The following is a 21793-nucleotide window of genomic DNA, read 5'->3' on the forward strand; positions in this document are numbered from 1 at the left end:
AGTGAATTCAGAAAGTTGCAGGTCCTGCTGTCAGAATACAATATCCCAATGGGGCAATTCCTCCAGCCACCTAGTTTATGTGAATGGAGGAGTCTGTTGGTGTGCTGGACTAAAAACAAAAAAAACTAAACACGGACTGGAAAAAAAAAAAAAAAGAAAAACTAAGCTGCCCTAGATGGATCTTTTTTTTAAAAAAATAAACATTTCCCCCATCTACACATTTGTGACCCCCACCAAGCTGCGCTATTGTATTCCGGTAGCAATTTTCTCCCCTTTGGCTGCAGCGCTGATCAAGTGAAAATATACCAGCTGTCATCGTTTAGCAGTCATCGTTCACTACATCAGTGTTTCTCAACCTTTTTTCAGTCAAGGCACCCTTTAAAATGATTAACACTCTTGAGGCACCTCATTCTAAAATGTAAAAAAAACGATTCTAATAGGTTTACATAATGCAGCAACATACACAAGTAGGACATCCAACGTTAGAGGGGATTTACTCTTCCAAAGCAAAAATGGATTTTTGTAAAATCTTACCGTAAAATCCTTTTCTCTTAGCTCATTGACAGACGTAGTCCTCGGTGATACAGCACCTTCGGGTTATGTTGCCTCCACAGGAGCAGGACTAGACAGGAAATTAAAATGCTCTGGCCACACCCTAGGGGCAGTCCCAGAGGGTATATCCTCTCTCTCTCTGCCTCAGCAAATCAGTTATGTCAAAAAGCAGTCTTTAGAGATTTTAACCCAACCCAACTCCAAAACAGAGGGGCGGGGACTACGTCTGTCAATGAGCTAAGAGAAAAGGATTTTACGGTAAGATTTTACAAAAATCCATTTTTCTCTATCGCTCATTGACAGACGTAGTCCTCGGTGATACAGCACCTTCGGGACGTCCCAGAGCAGTATCACAAATGAGGGGTGGGAAAATGGAAATCAAATCCCAATCTAGAAGGCCCAACCGGTGCCAACTAGAAGTTTACAATACTCATCCTTAATGATGAGACTCAACAAAAAAGAAATTTTTCAAACAGAAAAAAACTCTCGAGGTAGACCACCGGTCTCCTCAAATTGCGGCCTGCAAAACCTTGCGGCCAAATGAGGCATCCGCCGATGCCGTCACATCAATTTTATAGAATTTTGTAAAGGTATGTACCGACGACCAGGTGGCCGCCTTACATACCTGGACCACTGACGCCTGATGGCGAAAGGCCCAGGAAGTACTGAGCGCTCGAGTGGAGTGTGCCCTAACAGGGAACGGAGGACTCTGACCCTTAATAGAATAAGCCTGTACCACCGTCTGTCTAATCCATTTGGCAATGGTCGCGGCAGATGCAGGCAAACCCTTTCTGGGGCCATGCGTGATCACAAAAAGTGAATCCATCTTACGGAATGATTCCGTAGCTTTCAGGTATACTCTGATTGCCCGAACCACATCCAAGGAATGCAACGCATGTTCCCGATGATGCTTGGGCTGAGGACACAAGGAAGGTAGTACAATATCTTCATTCAGATGAAAATCTGAAACCACCTTAGGAAGAAAGGATGGCTTAGGATGAAGTACTACCTTATCCCTATGAATCACTAGGTATGGGGACTGGCATGATAATGCAGCCAGTTCTGACACCCTGCGAGCAGAAGTGATAGCCACCAAGAAGGCCACCTTCTGGGATAAAGTAAACAAGGGAATCTCCCTGATGTTTTCAAAGGGAGGTTTCTGTAGAACTGACAAAACTAAATTAAGATCCCAGGGCGGTAAGGGCGCGCGGACTGGTGGAGCCAGGTGCCGCACCCCCTGGATGAAATTCCGCACCAAGGACTTGGTAGCTAAAGGTTTCTGAAAGAAGATTGCTAATGCTGAAACTTGACCCTTGATGGTGCTCAAGGCTAGCTTCTGCTCAACCCCTTGTTGCAAAAAAGCCAATATTCGAGTCACCGAATAGGTACGTGGAGGAAATCCTAAAGATTCGCACCACGCAATATAAGTCTTCCATGTGTGATAATAGACCTTGCTGGAAGTCGCTTTCCTTGCTTTAATAAGGGTAGGAATGACTGAAGCTGACAAACCTCTGTCCTTCAGTACTTGGGTCTCAATGGCCAGGCCATTAAAACCAGCGACTGTAAAGCACGATGGTAAATTGGTCCTTGAGACCACAGACACTCCCTGAGACGAAGTTCCCACGGAACGTCTGCGACTAGCCTGTCCAAGTCGGCCAGGCCGGCTTGACGAGGCCAGCCTAGAATTTCTAGGACCACTGGTGCTGACTGGATCTGAACCAGGCGTCCCTAGAGCTATCTGGCCCCGACCATCCGAGAAAGTCTGGTCGTTTTCTGTTCCCACACATTTATCAGATACCTGATTGCTATCAGGAAGGGTGATCTTTTCTGGTTGAACCTCAGGGACCGAAGTCACCCGGCTAGAGGCTTCTTGGCCTGTCTGGTCACCCAGATCCGATTCCTGTGGGGAATTGAGACTAATCTTAGGAAAAGGTAAAGGAAAAGATCTATTCAGGGAACGGTGACTACCGCTCCCTGTAGTACTTAAATGTTGGAAGGGAAGAATCGCACCGGTAGTAGTAGTTGATGCTCGATCTAATGTCCTGAATACCGGTGAAAACGTCCCCCCACCCTCAAACCGGGTGGGGGCGCACCTTCAGGCTGTGTACTCCTTTGCTTCGGGTTTGGCTGAGTTGGTCCTCTGTTTGTCCGACCAGCCTTTCTTGAACCCTCCTGGAGGAGTCTTGCCTTTCCCGCTTGTTCCAGCCGGGCGTGCGAACCCTTTATGGGCGGTAAAGAAAGGTCCTCGCTTGTTGCGAGGTCCCTTAGCTTTAGCAGCCTGTGGCAAAAAAGTGCTCTTGCCCCCAGTGGCATCCTTAATGATTTCATCTAGGGTGGCCCCAAATAGACGATTCCTCTGAAAGGGGAGATTCGTCAAGGTCTTTTTGGAACCTAGGTCAGCTGACCAGCATTTTAACCACAGCACACGTCTGAGGATTACCGCTGACATAGATGCATGCCCTAATAGGGGAGTAGTGTCCAAGGCTGCGTCACAGATAAACTGTAGCCCTTGTATAATCTGTTCCATCAAATCAGATGTTTCCTGGGGAATATCTTTCCCCCTAAGGTCTTGGCGTACCAATCTCGCCCATTCCGTAAGTGTCTGGGAAACTAGACCAATAACAATTACTGGTCTAAATGCTGACCCTATCAGAGAGAAGATGGTGCGGGACTCTGCTTCCATCTTTCGATCCACCGGATCCTTAAAGGACGAAGTGTCCTCCACTGGGATAACCGTGGCTTTATTCAGCCTGGAAATAGGTGGATCCACCACTGGTGGTACCGTCCATTTCTTAATGATGGATTCCTCAAACGGATAGCGTCTAGCAATACGCTTGGAAATAGTAAAGGTACGTTTAGAATGCTCCCATTCTCCTTTAATCTTATTACCAAAACACTTGGGTACAGGAAAAACCTTCACCGTTTTGATGGGCTTGTTAGTACCAAAAGGAATCTCTGTATCAGTTGCTTCTGCCGGTAAAACCTCAAGTTTTAAGGTTTCCTGCACTGCCACAACTAGTGCGTCCACCAATGCTTCTTCCTGAATTATAGCGGGAGAAGAAACGTCCTCCTCACTGTCTGAGGGGGCTTTACCTGGGATAACAGCCCTTGCAGAGGAACCTGCAACTGCAGTGACCATCTCTGAATCTGAGTCAGAGGTGTCAGATAATATAGGGGTAGGCGGGGGTCGCTTCCTTGACCCTCGTCCCTGACAGGCCGCCTCCACCCGAGCCACCATAGACTCCAAAATTGCTGTAAATGCCTCTACACTCTGTGCACCGGCGGGTCCCGTGGCCCCCTCGAGGGAAACAGGTGGGGGAATTTGTGTGGCAGGGTCCATGATTATTCCAGTAACTTCCCGGATAATATAATTCAAAAATAAAAAACTTTTTTTTTTTTTTTTTTTTTTTTTCACAGACCCCCAGCGCCACAAAAGCCCCTTAGTGTTACCTGCTAGGGATCCCTATCGATCGAGAGAGAGAGAGATAGACCCCCAGGCTCACCACTTGATGCTCAGAGTTTAACTGCAACAGGTTACAGCGCTGTCTTGACAAACAGGAAGTCTTTTGGCTGGCTGCCCAGGAAGAAAGGAGGCGGCTCCGCCCCTCTGCACGCCTTCCGGCGCCTCCCCTAGCTCCACGAGGTGTTTGGATCACCTCAAACATGGCCGCCCCCATGCTGGAGACACGAGGCTACGCCAAAATGGCGGCTCATGCAATCCAGCAAAAAAAATGGCTGCGGCCTGTACCGAATAGCGGTGTGCTGCAGGGCACACAACACTATCTCTGCATGGGGATTTTTGGCGTGGTTGGCGGTACCGGCCCTGGCGGACCTCATGGCCGTTTGGAAGGCCTGCTATAGCTGGAGATTTGACTAGGAAGGCAGTCTACATGTCCGTGGCTTCTGACTGGTAGGTACCTTATTCTTATCACAGTAAGATTCCCAGACTGCCACTGATTACAATCTTTTAAACATGTATACAATTAGATTGTTAGCTCCCAAACCAAGCCTCCTGGCTTTTTGCACATAAAATCACACTCAAAGTAGGGGGATCTGTGCCATGTTATAGGATAGAGGGCTCTATCTTACCATACAGAGAGGGGCCCGCGTTCACCACAAGACCCGTCAGGGGGAAAAGGGGGAACATACTACTCAAAATACCGGAACCAGGCGGGCACCAACTCCTGACAGTACCCCTCTCCACCGGGGCGGGAGGGCTGTCGACCAATACGGACGCCGTGACTCATGGTCTTTGGCGTTTCAGCGAGACGTTTAACTCGCGGGGTCAGTCCCTTAATGGGACTTTGTCGCGGCCGACCCAGCGCGGAGCTATGGCCTGCACGCGCTCGTAGGCTGAACTGGGGTGACCACCGGATCTCAACATCCAGCCCGTCGCCCAGTTCAGCTTTCTTGCTTGAAGATCTCACAGGAACACTGGAGAAAAAAGCTGTCTAAAAAATCTTTTTAAGAAAAAAATCTTGCCAGGACCGAAGATCCCAGCAAGGTATCTAGGTCCTTACTCCTAACTAGACAGAAAATAACTGATTTGCTGAGGCAGAGAGAGAGAGGATATACCCTCTGGGACTGCCCCTAGGGTGTGGCCAGAGCATTTTAATTTCCTGTCTAATCCTGCTCCTGTGGAGGCAACATAACCCGAAGGTGCTGTATCACCGAGGACTACGTCTGTCAATGAGCGATAGAGAAATACACTTTTGCACACTGGTACTGACTAGTACCGCAATGTTCTTCTTCCTCAATTTCTCTCCATTAGTCAGCTGTTGTCACCCCAGTGCTGAGGGAGAGGGGCAGAGGAGGGTCATACAAGGATGCTGTGGAGGCAACAGACATCCTCCTTATCAACATATGACTTAATTGCTTGTTAGGATGCCGGTATCTAGAAAGTTATCATGGAGGATAATGAAAACCCGTGGCTTTGTGTAACTTAAAAGGCAGGCTTGATCCACCTGCTGGCTTGTATACAATTTTTGATTCGTTTTAGGCATTTTGCCAAGGCACCCCTGAAGAAACCTCATGGCACCCTGGTTGAAAAAGGCTGCACAAGATCAAAACCTCTCGAATGGGAATGGCCTGCGGAACCAGCCAAATTTTCATCCGTGTATGGCCAGCTTAAGCCTTACCAACATGCTTTCACCTCACTAGTGAATGTCTGTGTGTAACTTGTGGAAAAGCCTCATTTCGGCTCTACTGACTCCACCGATTCCATTAAAAGTCTTGGGAAACAATCACCACCACTCAACCTGGTAAAATTAATCGCAGAAATATTTATTAAGCACAACATAAAAGTTAGACTGCTTTCACAGGGGGCGGAATCTGCCCACTGATCCCCTGCTGAGCGGAGCAGGTGGATGACAATTCCCTGTCTGCTCCACTAATGCACAAGCTCTGTTTGTGGGGGAATTCTTTTTTTTTTTTAATTCACTTGGGTATAGTGTTGCATGACTGAGTAATTGTCATTCAAAGTGTAACAGTGCCAAAAGCTGAAAATTGGCCTGGGCAGGAAGGGTGTAATGTGTCTGGTATTAAGGTGGTTAAAAAAATTGTCTGCAATCCCAAGCACAGGTGCTAGTTTTTAACTTTGTATAGAGATAAACGTCCTGCAGGAGAATATAAGTTGCTGAGAGTCAGATGGTGGAGCAAAAGAACTGCCATTAATACTGACTACACCAGAGGTACATAAGGAAAGCAAAAGAAAATTAGAAGAGTTTGTAAGTGCAATAAAAACTCTCTTATAGAGGACTACACTGCTCAAAAAAAAAATTAAAGGAACACTTTGAAAACACATCAAAGCTCATTGGGGGGAAAAAAAAAATCTCATGCTGGATATCTATACTGGTATGGACTGGGTATTGTGTTAGGAAGGATGCCACGTTGTTTAATGGAAATAAAAATGATTAACCTACAGAGGGCTGAATTTAAAGACCCCGAAAATCAAAGTTAAAAAATGATGCAGCAGGCTAGTCCATTTTGCTGAAATTTAATTGCAGCAACTCAAATTGGTACTTATGGTTTCTATGGCCCCCACGTGCTTGTATGCATGCCTGACAACATGGGGGAATGCTCCTAATGAGAGGTCGGATGGTGTCCTGAGGTATTTCCTCCCAGATATGGACCAGGTCATCACTGAGCTCCTGAACAGACTGAGGTGCAACCTGGCGGCATTGGATCAAAACATAATGTACCAGAGGTGTTCAATTAGATTTAGGTCAGGCGAGCGTAGGGGCCATTTAATGGTATTAATTCCTTCATCCTCCAGGAACTGGCTGCATACTCTCACCACATGAGGCTGGGCATTGTCTTGCACCAGGAGGAACCTAGGACCCAGTGCACCAGTGTAGGGTTTGACAATAGGTCCATGGATTTCATCCCGATACCTAATGGCAGTCAGGGTGCCATTGCCTAGTATGACGAGCAGTGTTTTTCAACTCCGGGTCCTCAGGGCAGGGCCATCTTACTGGATGGGCACACTGGGAAGTTGCCCAGGGCCCCCACTTGCCCAGTAGCTGGGAGCTGTGTAAGAGGAGCCAGGTGGTGTACGGGGGGGTTGAGACGAAGGTGTTTTGCAGAGGAGCCAGAAACTGTTCATTAGATTGATGCTGTGCAGGGAGGCTGGGTGATGTGAATTTGCACCACGGTTAGATGCCTGTGTGAATGGAGCCTATAGTACAGAGAATCCCAGGAGGAATGTGGCTGCACGGCAACTAGCTTTGTTTACTGACGTCTAACCGGAAGTGACGTTACAGACCTATGAGATGACGAGCAGAGACACAGAAACTGTCTCTGGGGTATCTTCCGCTACCACAATCTGCTAGTTTTCACCGTGGAGATTATTCTGCTAGTTTTCCATTCAGGCTATGCGAGTTTAATGTATGTAGTTTATCTGAATAAAGAATTGTTATTACGGTATCACGCTATGGTATTCTTCAATCTTTTTCCATCGTATGATGTTCATGGAATGCCTATGAGCTGTTGACTACCCTGTTAGATATACACTCATACACAGCTCCTTATCTGGTTTGCTGGATATGCGCATTTTGGCCAGATTTCTGGTGAGTTTAATACCTAGAGGGAGAGGTGTCACATTCTCATGTGGTGTGGTGATTGACATTACATCAGGATTAACATAATTTAATTATTGATTAATTCAAGCATATACGAACTGTGCATGGACTTTGAGATTATTACTTTATTCACTGGACCGGGACAAAGAGCGGCAGTAGCAGCAGCTGAGGGCGGACACCGCACGGTACTGTGGAGAGAGGAGGTGACCAGAAGCAGAGGAGGAGGAGACCGTTCCTGGAAGCAGAGGCAGTGTGCGAGGCAGCAGCTGCAAGCAAGGCGGGGGGGAGAGAGCTGTGTGACTGTGCTCTGCGACTGATAGTGATCTGTGACCGACTTACCGCGCTCTGTGACTGTCTGACCGTACTCTGTGACTGACTGCTCTGCAACTGTCTGACCGTGCTCTGCGACTGTCTGACCTTGCTCTGCGACTGATGGCTCTCTGCGACTGACCGTGCCTGACTGCGCCCTGCGACTGACTGAGTGCCTGGGAGGACTGGTGAATACCCCAGGTTTAGTACCAGGGGAGATAGAGAGAGTGTAGGTAAGGAATAGCAGGTCGTTACTAATTATCCCCATAGAGTAGAGGGTAATAATGTCCGACAGGATTGGGGATGCCACTCAGTGCACTTCTTGCTCCATGTATGCGTTCCTTCATGAACCAATCGAGGGCAAATACTGCTGTGCAGGATGTGTGCGACTTGTTTCTCTGGAAACCCAGATCCCGGATCTAGAAAACATAGTGGCAACACTGCGTAGCATCAACAACCTGGAAAGGAGCTTGGACATTACCCATCAGGCGCTGGCAGGGGCCAGCATAGAGGTGGGAGGAGTTGAGGAGACACAGGCATCAGAGGTAGGCAGTTGGGTGACCGTTAGGACTGGCCTCCTTGGCACTCATCCCTCTACCCTTCCTGAGTTGATACACCCTAACAAATTTGCCAAGTTGCAGGTTGAGGTGGATATCAGCTCAGGGGTGGCAGTGCTGGAGCAGGTGCCCTCCCCCAGCTGCCAGGGGAGTGGCGGCTCCAGGAAGAAGGGGGGCCGGGACTCAGGAAAGGTTAGACAGGTTGTGGGAATAGATTGAGGAAAAGGACCTCCAAGGTGGTTTTCTCTGAAATACTGCCGGTACCTCGAGCCACACCAGAGAGGCAGAAGAAGATTAGGGAACTTAACAAGTTGCTGAGGAACTGGTGTAGGAAGGAAGGGTTGGGTTCCTGGAGAACTGGGCTGACTTCTCAGTCGGCTACTGGCTCTTTAGTAAGGATGGGCTGCACCTTAATGGGGATGGTACAGCTCTTTTGGGGAGTAAGATGGCTACCAAGTTAGAGGGGCTTTTAAACTAGGAGACGGGGGGAGGTCTCAGAAGTAGAGTCAGTCAGGAGGGAGCAAAGGACAGAAAGTAGTAGTAGAGTCAGCAGCGACAGTAGTTCCATAACGTCAATTGGGGGGTCTGTGCAGGAAAACCTCAGACCAAACAGTTTTGTGAAAGTTGATAGTGATTATTTTTATTCCTAAGAGGGGTATATGCAAATGCTAGGAGCCTAGCTAATAAAATGGATGAGTTGGAAATGTTAGTACATGAGGACATAGACCTTGTGGGAATACCGGAAACTTGGTTCGACCCCTCACATGACTGGCTGGCCAATATAAAAGGGTATTCGGTGTATCGGAAGGACAGGGTAGGAAAAAGAGGGGGAGGGGTATGTCTCTATGTCAACAATATTGTAAGGGTGATAGAGAGGAGTGATATTATGGAAGGGATGAGTATAGAGTTAGAATCAGTGTGGGTAGAACTCCATAGGGAAGAAGTAAAGGGAAAAGTAATTGTGGGGGTTTTGCTATAGGCCACCCAACCAAAGGGAGGCGGTAGAGCTGGAATTTATATCAATGTTGGGTAAAGTGGCAAAACTGGGATCAGTCGTCATATTGGGGGACTTCAATTATCCCGACATTGACACACTCACAGAAGGCCCCTTTATTCATGGAAACGTTACAAGACAACTACATGTCTCCAACTAGAGAAAATGCAGTCCTGGATCTATTGATCACTAATGTCCTAATTGACCTAATCTCGGAGGTAGGAGTCCAGGACAACCAACCTGGGCTCTAGCGATCACAGGATGATCACATTTAGCGTAAACAATATAACAGGGCAAGAGGGGAACATAAGAACCCTAAACTTCAAAAGGGCAAACTTCCCCAAATTGTGCTCAATGATTGAAAGGGTAAACTGGGACAAAACCCTAGGAACACTGACCACGGAGGAAAAATGGAAATGCTTTAGGAACATATTAAACAAATGCATCTTGCAGTGCATTCCTATGGGAAATAAATTTAGGAAAAAAACCTGGCTGGCTAAACCGTAATGTTAAAAAACTTATTAGGGGGAAAAAAAATGGCTTTCAAGAAATATAAATCAGAGGGCACAGTATCGGCTTTCGAGCAATACAAGGAGGCAAATAAGAAAAGTAAATACGAAATCAAAACGGCTAAAATCAACTTTGAGAGACAAATAGCGGAGGATAGTAAAAAGAACCCAAGGAAATTCTTTAAATATATCAACAGCAAAAAAACTAGGGCAGAGCATGTTGCACACATAATTAATGATGATGGGAGGATGGTTACAGAGGACACTGATGAGAAAAAAAAGCGTTCAGCACGGTTGCTTTTTCAGTCTTTACACATGAAAAGGAGGGGTACACTGACCATGACTGTATGGGTAGTAGTAATACACAGGACTTGCCGCTATGGCTAACAGAGGGTGAAATCAGGAAAAGGCTGGATAAAATTAACACAAATAAATCACCAGGCCTCGATGGCGTACATCCAAGAGTACTCAAAGAACTTAGTAAGGTTATATCTAGACCACTGTTCGTGATCTTTGCTGACAGTATTATGACAGGAAATGTACCAGGGGATTGGAGGAAAGCAAACGTGGTACCGATATTCAAAAGAGGGCAGAGGCATGTCCCGGGAAATTATAGGCCTGTCAGTCTGACATCGATAGTATGTAAACTTCTGGAGGTGATGATAAGGGACTATATCGTAGCGTTTGCTAAAAACAACATCATCAGCAGTAATCAGCACGGGTTTACAAATGGGCGTTCTTGTCAAACCAATCTCTTAACATTCTATGAGGAGGTGAGCTGTGAGCTAGATAGGGGGGAGACCAGTGGATGTGGTGTACCTGGATTTCGCTAAGGCATTTGATACAGTTCCCCACAAACGCTTAATTTATAAAATAAGGTCTACAGGCATTGACCGCAGGGTTTGCTCTTGGATACGGAACTGGCTTAAAGGGCGTGTCCAAAGGGTGGTAATAAATAGCGCATACTCAGACTGGTCTGAGGTGGTAAGTGGGGTCCCCCAAGGCTCAGTCCTGGGACCAACCTTGTTCAATTTATTCATAAACAGCATTGAGGACAGGATCAGTAGTTCTATATCAGTTTTTGCAGATGAAACATAATTGGGCAGGGCAATAACTGCACAGCATGAAGCAGATATCCTACAGAATGACCTGGACAAAAAACAGAGTGGGCAACGACATGGCAAATGAGGTTAATGTGGAGAAGTGTAAGGTTTTGCACTTGGGGACTAAAAACATAAAAGCACAATACACTTTAGGGGGGGGGGGGGGAACCTTTGGGTTAATCAAAAATGGAGAAAGATCTGGGAGCCTTGGTAGAGGATAGACTAGGCAATAGCATGCAATGTCAAGCGGCAGCTGCCAAAGCCAGCAGAATATTAGCATGCAATATTAGCATTAGCAAGAAAGGGATGTATTCCAGAGATAAAACTATAATCCTTCCACTTTATAAAACTCTGGTCCGACCACATCTGGAGTACTCTGTCCAGTTCTGGTCACCAGTCCTCAGGAGGGATGTGTTGGAGCTGGAGAGAGTCCAGAGAAGGGCAACTAAACTAATTAGGGGATTGGAGGACCTTAATTATGAAGAGTCTGCAATCGCTTGATTTATTCTCCCTGGAGAAGAGATGCCTGAGAGGGACATGATAGCAATTTATAAATATCTCAATGGTGATCTCAGCATAGAAAAAAAGCTATTCAGTAGAAAGGATTGCATGAGGACTCGGGGACATACAATGCGATTGGAGGAGAAGCGTTTTAACCTCAGGCAACGTGGGGGGTTCTTTACTGTTAGGGCTACAAGATTGTGGAATGCTCTACTACAAGAGGTGATTTCTGCGGGAAGTATGGTGGCTTTCAAAAGACTCTTAGACGTACATCTCAAGGAGAAAAACATTCAGGGGTATGAGAGATGATTACGGCCACACACACCTACACAGGTTGAACTGGATGGACTATTGTCTTTATTCAACCTCACCTACTACGTAACTTTGAAGCACGGGGATTCATGTTGTGTGCCACTGGTCACACATTTATATTAGATTTAGACTTGTTTTTATATAGTACAGAGAGGCTCGTGGCAGCAGAGAGCTTTGCATGATCTGAGCCACCAGGATTTAGACACATCAAACTAATGTATGCTGTACAGGAAAGTAGCTCAAATAAAAATGGTTACTCATTTTCTAACAGAAGCCAGAAGAGTTATAATCCAGAGCCGCATTACATAGGTTGGAAAATAAAATAAAAAAGTCCATCCAATTCAACCAACAGAAAAAAAAAAAAAAAAAACACAAATGCATAGAACCACTCCATATACATAATCCAATATGAATTAAAGCCTAGGACAGGCAGAGATAATCCTATAAGACATGTCAAACACAAGGCCCAAGGGCTGAATCATGTGACCCTAGCACCCAGAACTCCATTCCGCCACTGCCAGGTCTCACCCACGGCTGTAACTTGTAAATACAGAAGCCTTTTCTGCTTACAAAGGGACAGCTTAGCTCAGCAGTTCCTAGGTGTAACAGATCCCTGAATGTACTCACAGCAGAGACAGATCTCCAGAGAGGGAGAGAGAAAGATTTCCCTGCAAGGCAGGTACTAAAATTGGGCCAGATAGGAAAGATGCAAAGGAGCTTTGGGGGGTTGGGATTGCACACCCTGTATGTATTGCACCCCTGAACGCTACACATCCCTGCAGAGCCCACCCCTGAACCCTGCAGTCTGTACATTGCACAGAGTGCAAGGTTCTGGAGTGTGCTAAGAGCAACCATAAACGCTGTATTCTGTACACCGCGCACCCCAAAACCAATGATCAGGTTCTTCGGAGGACAAAATATTCCTCACTAAGTTTTATAGGATCTGGTGATGCTAAACTTGCTGTTCATGCCTGATCAATAAAAAATACTTCTGCTGTTTAGCTGGGAAACATACTGCAAAAATGTCCTAGCACAGGTGTGTTTATGTCAGGGGTTTTCAATATCTTACTGAATCTTTGCCTTAAAGCGGAGCTCCAATTTTAATTAAGAGAAACATCAAGCCATTTGTAAAAAATGAAATTGGAGCTCTTACTGCAACACTCATCTGGTCTCCAGTGGGGTCCCCTCACTGCCATAGGTCCTCTTGCAAGCTGAACAATGGCCAGTGTTATTCAGCCAATTACCTGTGTGTTAAGGCGGTCATAGACACACCCCTATGGGGTCACCATATCAGCCAGGGGTCACCATATCAGCCAGGGCCCACAGATGTGGGCAGGTACAATACTGCAGAGATGTCATAATGGAGAAGGCAACCCGAAGACGCCACGTGACTGGAAGACCCCAGGAAGTGCTCTATTGTATGAAAGGATTGGTTTTAAACAAACTTTGGCAGAGGGAAGGCTTACAAAAAAAACAAATAAATTTAATGAATAAAGTATTTGTATACAAACCTATATATTTTTTTTTTTTTTAAACATGCCAACATTCACATTTTAGAGTACCAGACTTCCATTAATAAAGAGATATAGATTTTTTTAAACTTTATTTTAGAATTGTGCAGAAAACAACTTTTAAGCAAAGGTGGGCACTTATGTGTCCAAAGAAAGATCATCTTCAGGCAAATGTTTCGGTCTTCTCTGCATCCTCTTCGATGAAGTCTTTAATAAATTAGGGTTCCATTTCAGTATTGAAAATAATTTAAATTCAGAGTCTCTTCTAAAATGCTGTGCTGCAGTCTTGCTACATGCGGTCTGAAAGCTTTAGTGTTCAGCATATGGTAGTCTAACTCCGGTATGTTCCTGTCAATGCTTTGGGTTGTACCGTTCATCCAGTCCAGCACATCCACGCTGCCTCTATGCAAATTCCGTGAAGTCATCCACAGCAGATATCAGCCGCGTCCGCTGACCAGTTTCAAACGAGCCACTTGCTGATGGCGGATTCTGTGGAGGTGGTTTGCTGGAGAGGGTGTGGATTGAATAAGGCATATTTGCGGTCATTTCAAGCAGCTCATCATGGATCTGCAGGATGCATGAAAAGAAATTACAAGTTATTACATGCAATCAAAATCCCAAAGATGTTCAGTAGGGTTGAGGTCAGGGCTCTGTACAGGACACTGCAGGGGTACAGTCATGTTGGAACAGAAAATGGCATAACCAAAACTGGTGCAACAATGTAGGAAGCTCACAGTAATCTAAAGTGTCGTTGCATGCTGTTGACTAAACAGTACCCTTCACATAAACATCTAAACTCAAATTTTAAGGGAGTCCATATAGGTAGGTACAAATGTTCCCACCTTTTTATTGCCATCTACTGTAATGTAAGTTGCCTTCATAGAGGCAAGGCTCATAAATACTCCTCAAAAGGGACCCACCTTAGGCCTTATCTTCTTAATGTGTCGCAGCCTGGCAATCCACTTAGAAGGGTAGATGTCTGTGGGGTTGGATCTACTGTGGTGCACCTGTGATGCCATCTAGAGGGAGAAGAGAGAACATGACATGTTACCATACAAAAAAAAAACCACATTAAGACCAAAACATGTGACATTTATATAACTGACAGCTCACTAACTCAGACTGAGGTATGCAGAAATAAGCATTGAATGCAGAATTGGGTGCAACATGGAAAAGAAACGCTTATTTTCTTAAAAAATAAATCTAATAAACAAGCAATGGATCTAATGCAAAGAAATAAAAGAAGGAGGGGCGTTTTAAAAAAACAAACCATATACTCACTAAGTTGGATGCAGCATCGATCCAATGCTGCATCTGTCCCGTTGGCTCTAATGAGAACTGAGCGATTAAACCCTGCTAATCACTCAGTTCTCCCCCTCCGCTCTGAGCAGTGAGCCATGATTGTCAGTCAGTGGTTCTCTTCCCTCCAGCGCTCACTGAAGCGCTGAGCTGTGGAGGAGCTGGCTCAGGGTCTCATTGGAGCGCTGACAGGCTGACACAGTTGCCAGTGCAGGGTACTGGGTGGATCTTTTCAGAGCCTGTGCCGGCTCTGAAGTCGGCTGAAAACAGATCACAGGAGCGCAGAACTAGGAGCACTCCTGTGATCCATAGAAGAAGTATAAATGACAACATTGTAGTGTCTTAGCTTTAGCTTTTTAGCAATGTGGCGGTGCATACATTCAGTTTGATTTTTTTAGGCAGGTAATAAAATTTACATTTTAGTGGAGATAAACTAGAAAATCCCTCAACCTTGTCACAACATCCACCCATCAAGAACATAAAGCTAAATCTGAGCTCTGCCTGTACAGAGGGGTATGACATAGGGTAAGGGAAGGAGCAATGTCCTCTGCTTTAGCTTAGTGTCCATCCTAAGATGCAGGGCCCTATCCCCAGAGATCTGCAGAAACCCCCCCCCCCCCCGCCCCACAACCACCATGGAATATTCCTTACATTTGAGTGAAGAGCCATCTGACGGGCCAAAAATGGAAGGTTTTTATCAGACACGATTTTGGCTACAGAGATATCAACCAGACCTTCCATATCTAGAAGAAAAAAAAATGTTAAACAAAATTTAGCAACTTAAAGTGATAATAAATTCTCAGTTTTAAGCACTTTCAGCAGCTGATTTAATCATTTAGTAAGTATTCCATTTCTTTACCTTTCTAATCCTTGCCAGTGTTCCAGTTTAAGCGGGTATCATGACCACTGCCCCAGATATCCTGTTTGAGGGTGGCTCCTTTCTCTTGCAGCATTATATGGAATCACCCTTGCATGCAGGAACTAAAGTTGTGTTTCCCTACACTATGTGCATCATTAGAAACATACAGCCCCAAAGCCTAGGATAACAAAGCACTGCCCTGCTCCTCTCTCTAAAACAAACTGATGCAAGACTGCACTGTCCCCTGTTAACTTTCTTGTGAAAGACAGAGTTCAGGCAAGCAGCACAGAGAGAGCAGGAGTCAGCAGCAGTGAATGGTGTACACTGCAAGTCCTGGGGTAAGATATTTACCAAATAGTTTACTAGGGAATGTTTATTTTATTGTGCTCAATGAGTTAAAGCTAAAAAGGAATGAGGAGTTATGAAAATTATTAAATAAAGTCAGTTATTTTACATTTTTAACCCTTTCTATGCAACAAGGGGGGTGGTAGAATTCACGTAGAAACTGACAAGCTGAACAATGTCTGTTGTCTGTGCCAACAAATTGCTGGTTGGCAGAAAGCTTACAAAAACAAGACTAGGGAAATTTCCACTTGCATCACAAGTTTGTTTTACCCAAACGTGACCTCAGTTAAAGCCGAAATGTTGTCTACATACAAGTGCCATGTGTAGGCTTTCTTTAATCTTGGGGTGCTTTGTGTATTTCTACCAGATCTGTGCAGTAATTCAGTGTGACATTATTCCTCTGTAATAAAGACTGCTCCTCGCTGCTCTCTCCTTGTGCAGGGTGGCTGGTCTCATCTCCGCCCCCTCCTGTAGTTTTTCTGCATGCAGCCTGTAGTGGGTGGAGCTTGTTGGGTTTCCACCCCCCCCCCCCCCCTGCTGTTTTTAGCACAGGCTGTACATAGTTTTAGAGCCTAAGAAGTTACAGCAGGGTTTTACGTTGTGTGGTGTTTTTTGAATATACACTGCTCAAAAAAATTAAAGGAGCACTTCGAAAACACATCAGATCCCAATGGGAGAAAAGTATTGCTGGATATCTATACTGATATGGGCTGGGTAATGTGTTCGGAACGAAAAAGGATGCCACATGGTTTGAATTCAGCCCTCTGAAGGGCAATAATTTTCAATTTCCATCTAAGACATCCCAAAAAAAAAAAAAAAGTGAAAACATGATGCAGCAGACTAGCTGAAAATGGTACTAAGTAGTTTGTATGGCCCCCTTGTTATTGTATGCATGCCTGATGTCTGGGCATGCTCCTAATGAGACGACAGATGGTGTCCTGGGGTATTTCCTCCCAGATTTGGACCAGGGCATCACTGAGCTCCTGAACAGACTGAGGTGCAACCTGGTGGCATGGGATGGACCGAAACATAATGTCCCAGAGGTGTTCTATTGGGTTTAGGTCAGGCGAGCATGGGGGCCATTTAATGGTATCAATTCCTTCATCCTCCAGGAACTGGCTGCATACTCTCAACACAAGGCCGGGCATTGTTGTGCACCAGCAGGAACCCAGGACCCACTGCACCAGTGTAGGGTCTGACAATGGGTCCAAGGATTTCATCCCGATACCGAATGGCAGCCAGGGTGCCATTGTCTAGCCTGTAGAGGTCTGTGTCCCTCCATGGATATGCCTACCCAGGCCATCACTGACCCACCACCAAACCGGTAATGCTGAACAGGCAGCATAATGTTCTCCACGGCTTCTCCAGACAGTCTCACGTCTGTCGCAAGTGTTTAGGGTAAACCTGCTCTCATCTATGAAAAGCACAGGGCGCCAGTGGCGGACCTGCCAATTCTGGTATTCAATGGCAAATGCCAATCGAGCTCCACCGTGCCGGCAGTTAGCACAGGGCCCGCTAGCGGTCATTGGGCCCTCAGGCCACCCTCATGAAGTCGGTTTCTGATTGTTTGGTCAGACAAACACCAGTGGCCTGCTGTAGGTCATTTTGTAGGGCTCTGGCAGTGCTCATCCTGTTCCTCCTTGCACAAAGGAGCAGATACAGTTCCTGCTGATGGGTTAAGGACCTTCTAGAGCCCTGTCCAGCTCTCCTAGAGTAACTGCCTGTCTCCTGGAATCTCCTTAATGCTCCCTAGACTGTGCTGGGAGACACTCCAAACCTTCTGGCAATGGCACGTATTAATGTGCCATCCTGGAGGAGTTGGACTGCCTGTGAAACCTCTATAGGGTCCAGGTATTACCTCATGCTACCAGTAGTGACACTGACCCTATACAAATGCAAAACTAGTGAAAAACAGTCTGAAAAGATTAGTAGTGCAAAAAAAAAAAAAAAAGTCCGTAAAGCCACTCCTGTTTTGGAGGTGGTCTCATTGTTGCCCATCTAGTGCACCTGTTACTTTAATTTACACCAAAGCAGCTAAGACTGATTAATAACGCCCTCTGCTACTTAACTGACCAGATCAATATCCCAGGAGTTTACTTGACTTGATGATATACTCTGATTAAAAAGCGTTCCTTTATTTTTTTTTTGAGATGTATCTATTTTTTACATATATATATCTTTAATATGGGTTATAATTCTATAAATGCTCCCTTTGCCCTCAGGGGTGGAACAAAAAGCCTGCACATTCTCCATGGTCAGTGCTGATTTATACTAATCACATCCTGGAAAATAAGAGGACGGCTTCTCACCTTTTCGGCACTGCAGGGTCACCAGGTTACTCTCACAGTCCAGTGGCTGAATGTTCACATCCACAAAGTTAAACTGACCCTGATAAAAAGACAACAACTCATTACTCTCTGAATATGATTATGTGAAAGACAGCAGGATGAGGAACATGATGTTAATGTTCCTAACATAGCAGGGAAATTATAAAGAACTTAAATTCTCCTCCGCTTTTTTTTTTTTTTTTATTATCCAGGGTTGTCCTCGATTCACAAACTTGCCAGCCAAGTGAATTCAGTATTGTCCTGCTGCGATCCAATGTTCTGGTGCCAGAGCCCAGGTCCTGCACAACCATTTTGGCCCTGGTCATCAGGAGCCGGCTGCCTCTTCTGGGTTTAGGCAGCCAGGCCCTAACCCTGCCAACTCACACCAGGTCCACCCGCTGGCCGCTTTGTGTAATTGCTCCTGCAGTCTCCTGAGATTATGACATGGTATCCCAGAGGGCTGAGGGAGAAGAGACACCGTCATTCTATTTTTCACAGAGAATGGGTGAGTGCAGGAAGAATAAAGCTGGATACACACTATCCAACTTTTGTGGTTAGATTTTCTTCAGATTTACCTTTTCTATGTAGTGCAAGGGCCTGCCAGATTGCATACAAATTAAAAGTGTTTAGGTTTGAGCTCATATTTTATGGTTTTGGTAAATCTAAAGGAAAAAGTCTTCAGAAAAGCTTATAGTGTGTATCGCCCATTAGTCACTCGGGAAAGCAGTGGCGGCTGGTGCTCCATGGGTCGGGGGGGGGGGCTGTAGACGGAACTGACCAAGGACCACACCAGATCAAGCACGCACCGCACACCATAACCCCCCTCCCCCGGTCACTGGCTCACTCACCCTGTGCTGCCCCTGGACTGACATGTGGAGTCGGCGGCTTCCCCCTCAGTCTCCTCCGTGTCCCCCCTTCGTTGGTCGGGCTTCCCCTGCGTCTCCTCCCTCCTCCCCCTTCGCCAATACGATGACTCCTTTCAGCCAATCGGGAAACGGGTCTCAGGACTCGCTTCCTGATTGGCCAGGAGGAGAATCTGTGTAACAAAAGCGAATATTCATTCGCCATTGTCACACAACTGGGTGTGTTCAGGGCACAGTGCTCTGCGCCCCGAGGCCACCCTTTTTTGAAGCCTATGGCTCTAATCACGTGCTTCAAAAAAAAAAAAAAAAATCCCCCATTGGAATCCATGCATCCGGCGCCCTGCATGTAATTAGGGGGCCGGACCCATGGATGGGGGGGGGGGGGGGGGGCAGCGCCCCTAATGGATGGGCTACTACTGTAGGAAAGTAAAGGTCCGCTTTAAAAGTAGAATTTCACATTTAGCAACACTTTAAATAATTTGTTTGGACCAAACTGGGCCCAACCTATTTCCATTACAGAACTTTGTGGCCGCTGTGTGCTGTAATGGACTGTAGTAGTATTTGCTATATATAGTAAGTGGCGCTGTGTTATGGACAACTTCCAGCCTGTCTCCAGCTGTAAATAATGTCGGCCTGAATGGTTTTTCACCATTCAGGCAAAGTCTTGCATTTTATTGAATGAATATAAGGCTTCCTCTGATTGGCCAAGGTGGAGAGGCCAGCGGATAATGTCACAATCGCCAACTCGGCCAATCCTGACCACCTTGCCCCAGTATATAAAACAGCTGGTGATCAAAGTCCACTATCACATCATCTCAGGGTTCAGTCTGATCATGTGATCCAATGTCAATCACAATCATGTGACCAGGTGCTATCAGCCATTACTTTATAATCACTGACATGTAAAGTGAATATCATTAATTATTTCACTACAATGGCATCTGAAAGTTGTGGGATATATTAGGTACTATATGTTGTCCCTAAAGTTGATGTGTTGAAAGAAAAAAACAAAAAAGACAAAGCGTAAAAAGTTGATCAACTTTTACAAGGGTCAAATTGTAATGGCTAGACGACGGGGGTCGGAACAATTCCAAAACTGCAGCTATTATGATGAACATGGGGAGAGAATGCCGGCCTGTGTACTCCGATCCGACGAAAAGGAGCTACTGTAGCTCAAATTACTAAAAAGCGAATGCTGGCTCTGATAATAAAGGTGTCAGAACACACAGTGCTTCACAGTTTGTTGTGTATTATGGGACTGCATAGCCGCAAACTAGTAAGGGTGCCCATGCTGGGACGTGTCCACAGCCAGAGGGCATACAATGGGCAGAACAATTTTACCACTTACCCTCAGAGTGCCTAGCTTATAGAACTCTCCGGAATCATTGTAAACTATATTTACAAAGTTGTTTCCAACGTGTCTTTTCTTGTTGCAGCGGTAAGGATCGATCTCCTCATTGGGCATCAGGGTGGTGATCTGGAAAATGACTGAACAAAGTTGATGGAAATCAGTATTCTGCAATAAAAGGCTTTCAGCTTCCTATGAACTGGGTGTGTGCGCACGCAACATACATAAGGCTATGCTCAGCTCCCCCACTCCTGCATGACAGCGCTCGGTCTCGTCACTGCCGCTCAGGCACAAAGTGCTGCATTGTGGGAAATATTTATCTGGGTTCAAGCATCAGAGGAGCATGGAGAACCGATTGCACATAAACTCAGATCAGCAGAAAAAAAAGGCAGAGGATGGACTGAAGCATTATCCCATGTCTGGATGATAAACAGAAGCCCTGATCAGATCGACGAAACTCCTCTATTTCATAGTTATATGTGGAGAGAAACAGGAACTAAGAATAATGGACATGGGGCATTCCATCACCACGGGGAAAAAAAAAAAAGAGAAAGAGAGAGATAAAGAAAAAGAGAAAGAGAGAGATAAAGAAAAAGAGAAAGAGAGAGAGAAAGAAAAAGAGAAAGAGAGAAAGAGAAAGGAGAAAAAGAAAGAGAGAGAGAGAAAGAAAAAGTGAAAGAGAGAGAAAGAAAAATAAAGAGAGAGAGAGAGAGAAAGAGAAAGAGAAAAAGGAGTGTGTGTCTTTCCTCAGCAACCATTCCATTCTCCAAATGCTGGAATATTTTGGAATCTGATTTCATGCCATAGATAGGTCTCCTTCAAACCTCTAAATGTGTAGACCTAAGCTGATCATTGTCCAATAACCTTGAAAGACCTGAGAACTTCAGGCTAAAAAAGGTATGTGTGTGCCCTCTGAACAGTTCATATGAAAATTATGTCATACCTTGCATTATGTCATCATGCCAGCAGTAAGTGAACTGACCATCCTCTCCACGCCAACCCAGACCACCTAGGAAGATCTTATCAGGCTGAGTTTCCTTTAAATCGATCAGTTTTCCCAAACCAGTCAGGAACTGCGTGTATCTGTAGGAACCATGCTCATTGGACAGGATCGACCTCTCGTCGCCACACTAGAGTAAATATTTAGTAAATAAAATGGTCTGACAATGATATGCATTAAAATATACGAGCAGGATATGATAATGCTGCCTTTCTAAACCTTATTACCCTAGGGCAGTGATGGCGAACCTTGCCACCCCAGGTGTTTTGGAACTACATGTCCCATGATGTTCAACTACACTGCAGAGTGTATGAGCATCATGGGA

The 21793-nt window shown here is 45.6% G+C and overlaps 1 protein-coding gene across 4 annotated transcripts in view; it reads right to left on the minus strand.

Moving 5' to 3' along the window:
• Nucleotides 1–13506: 13506 nt before the first annotated feature.
• TSC2 (TSC complex subunit 2) overlaps nucleotides 13507–21793 on the minus strand; it is a 105687-nt gene continuing 97400 nt past the window's right edge. For all 4 annotated transcript variants that reach the window (XM_082261066.1, XM_082261064.1, XM_082261065.1 and 1 more), the window contains 6 exons: nucleotides 21412–21598; nucleotides 20469–20608; nucleotides 18240–18318; nucleotides 15378–15469; nucleotides 14348–14446; nucleotides 13507–13994 (listed from right to left, as the gene is read on the minus strand). In XM_082261066.1, coding sequence (XP_082117192.1) covers nucleotides 13830–13994; nucleotides 14348–14446; nucleotides 15378–15469; nucleotides 18240–18318; nucleotides 20469–20608; nucleotides 21412–21598 — 762 coding nt within the window. In that variant the 3' untranslated portion in view covers nucleotides 13507–13829. The remainder of the gene's footprint in view (nucleotides 13995–14347; nucleotides 14447–15377; nucleotides 15470–18239; nucleotides 18319–20468; nucleotides 20609–21411; nucleotides 21599–21793) is intronic.

Source organism: Pelophylax lessonae (genome assembly GCF_965119305.1).
Source record: "Pelophylax lessonae genome assembly, chromosome: 6".
Taxonomy (NCBI): domain Eukaryota; kingdom Metazoa; phylum Chordata; class Amphibia; order Anura; family Ranidae; genus Pelophylax; species Pelophylax lessonae.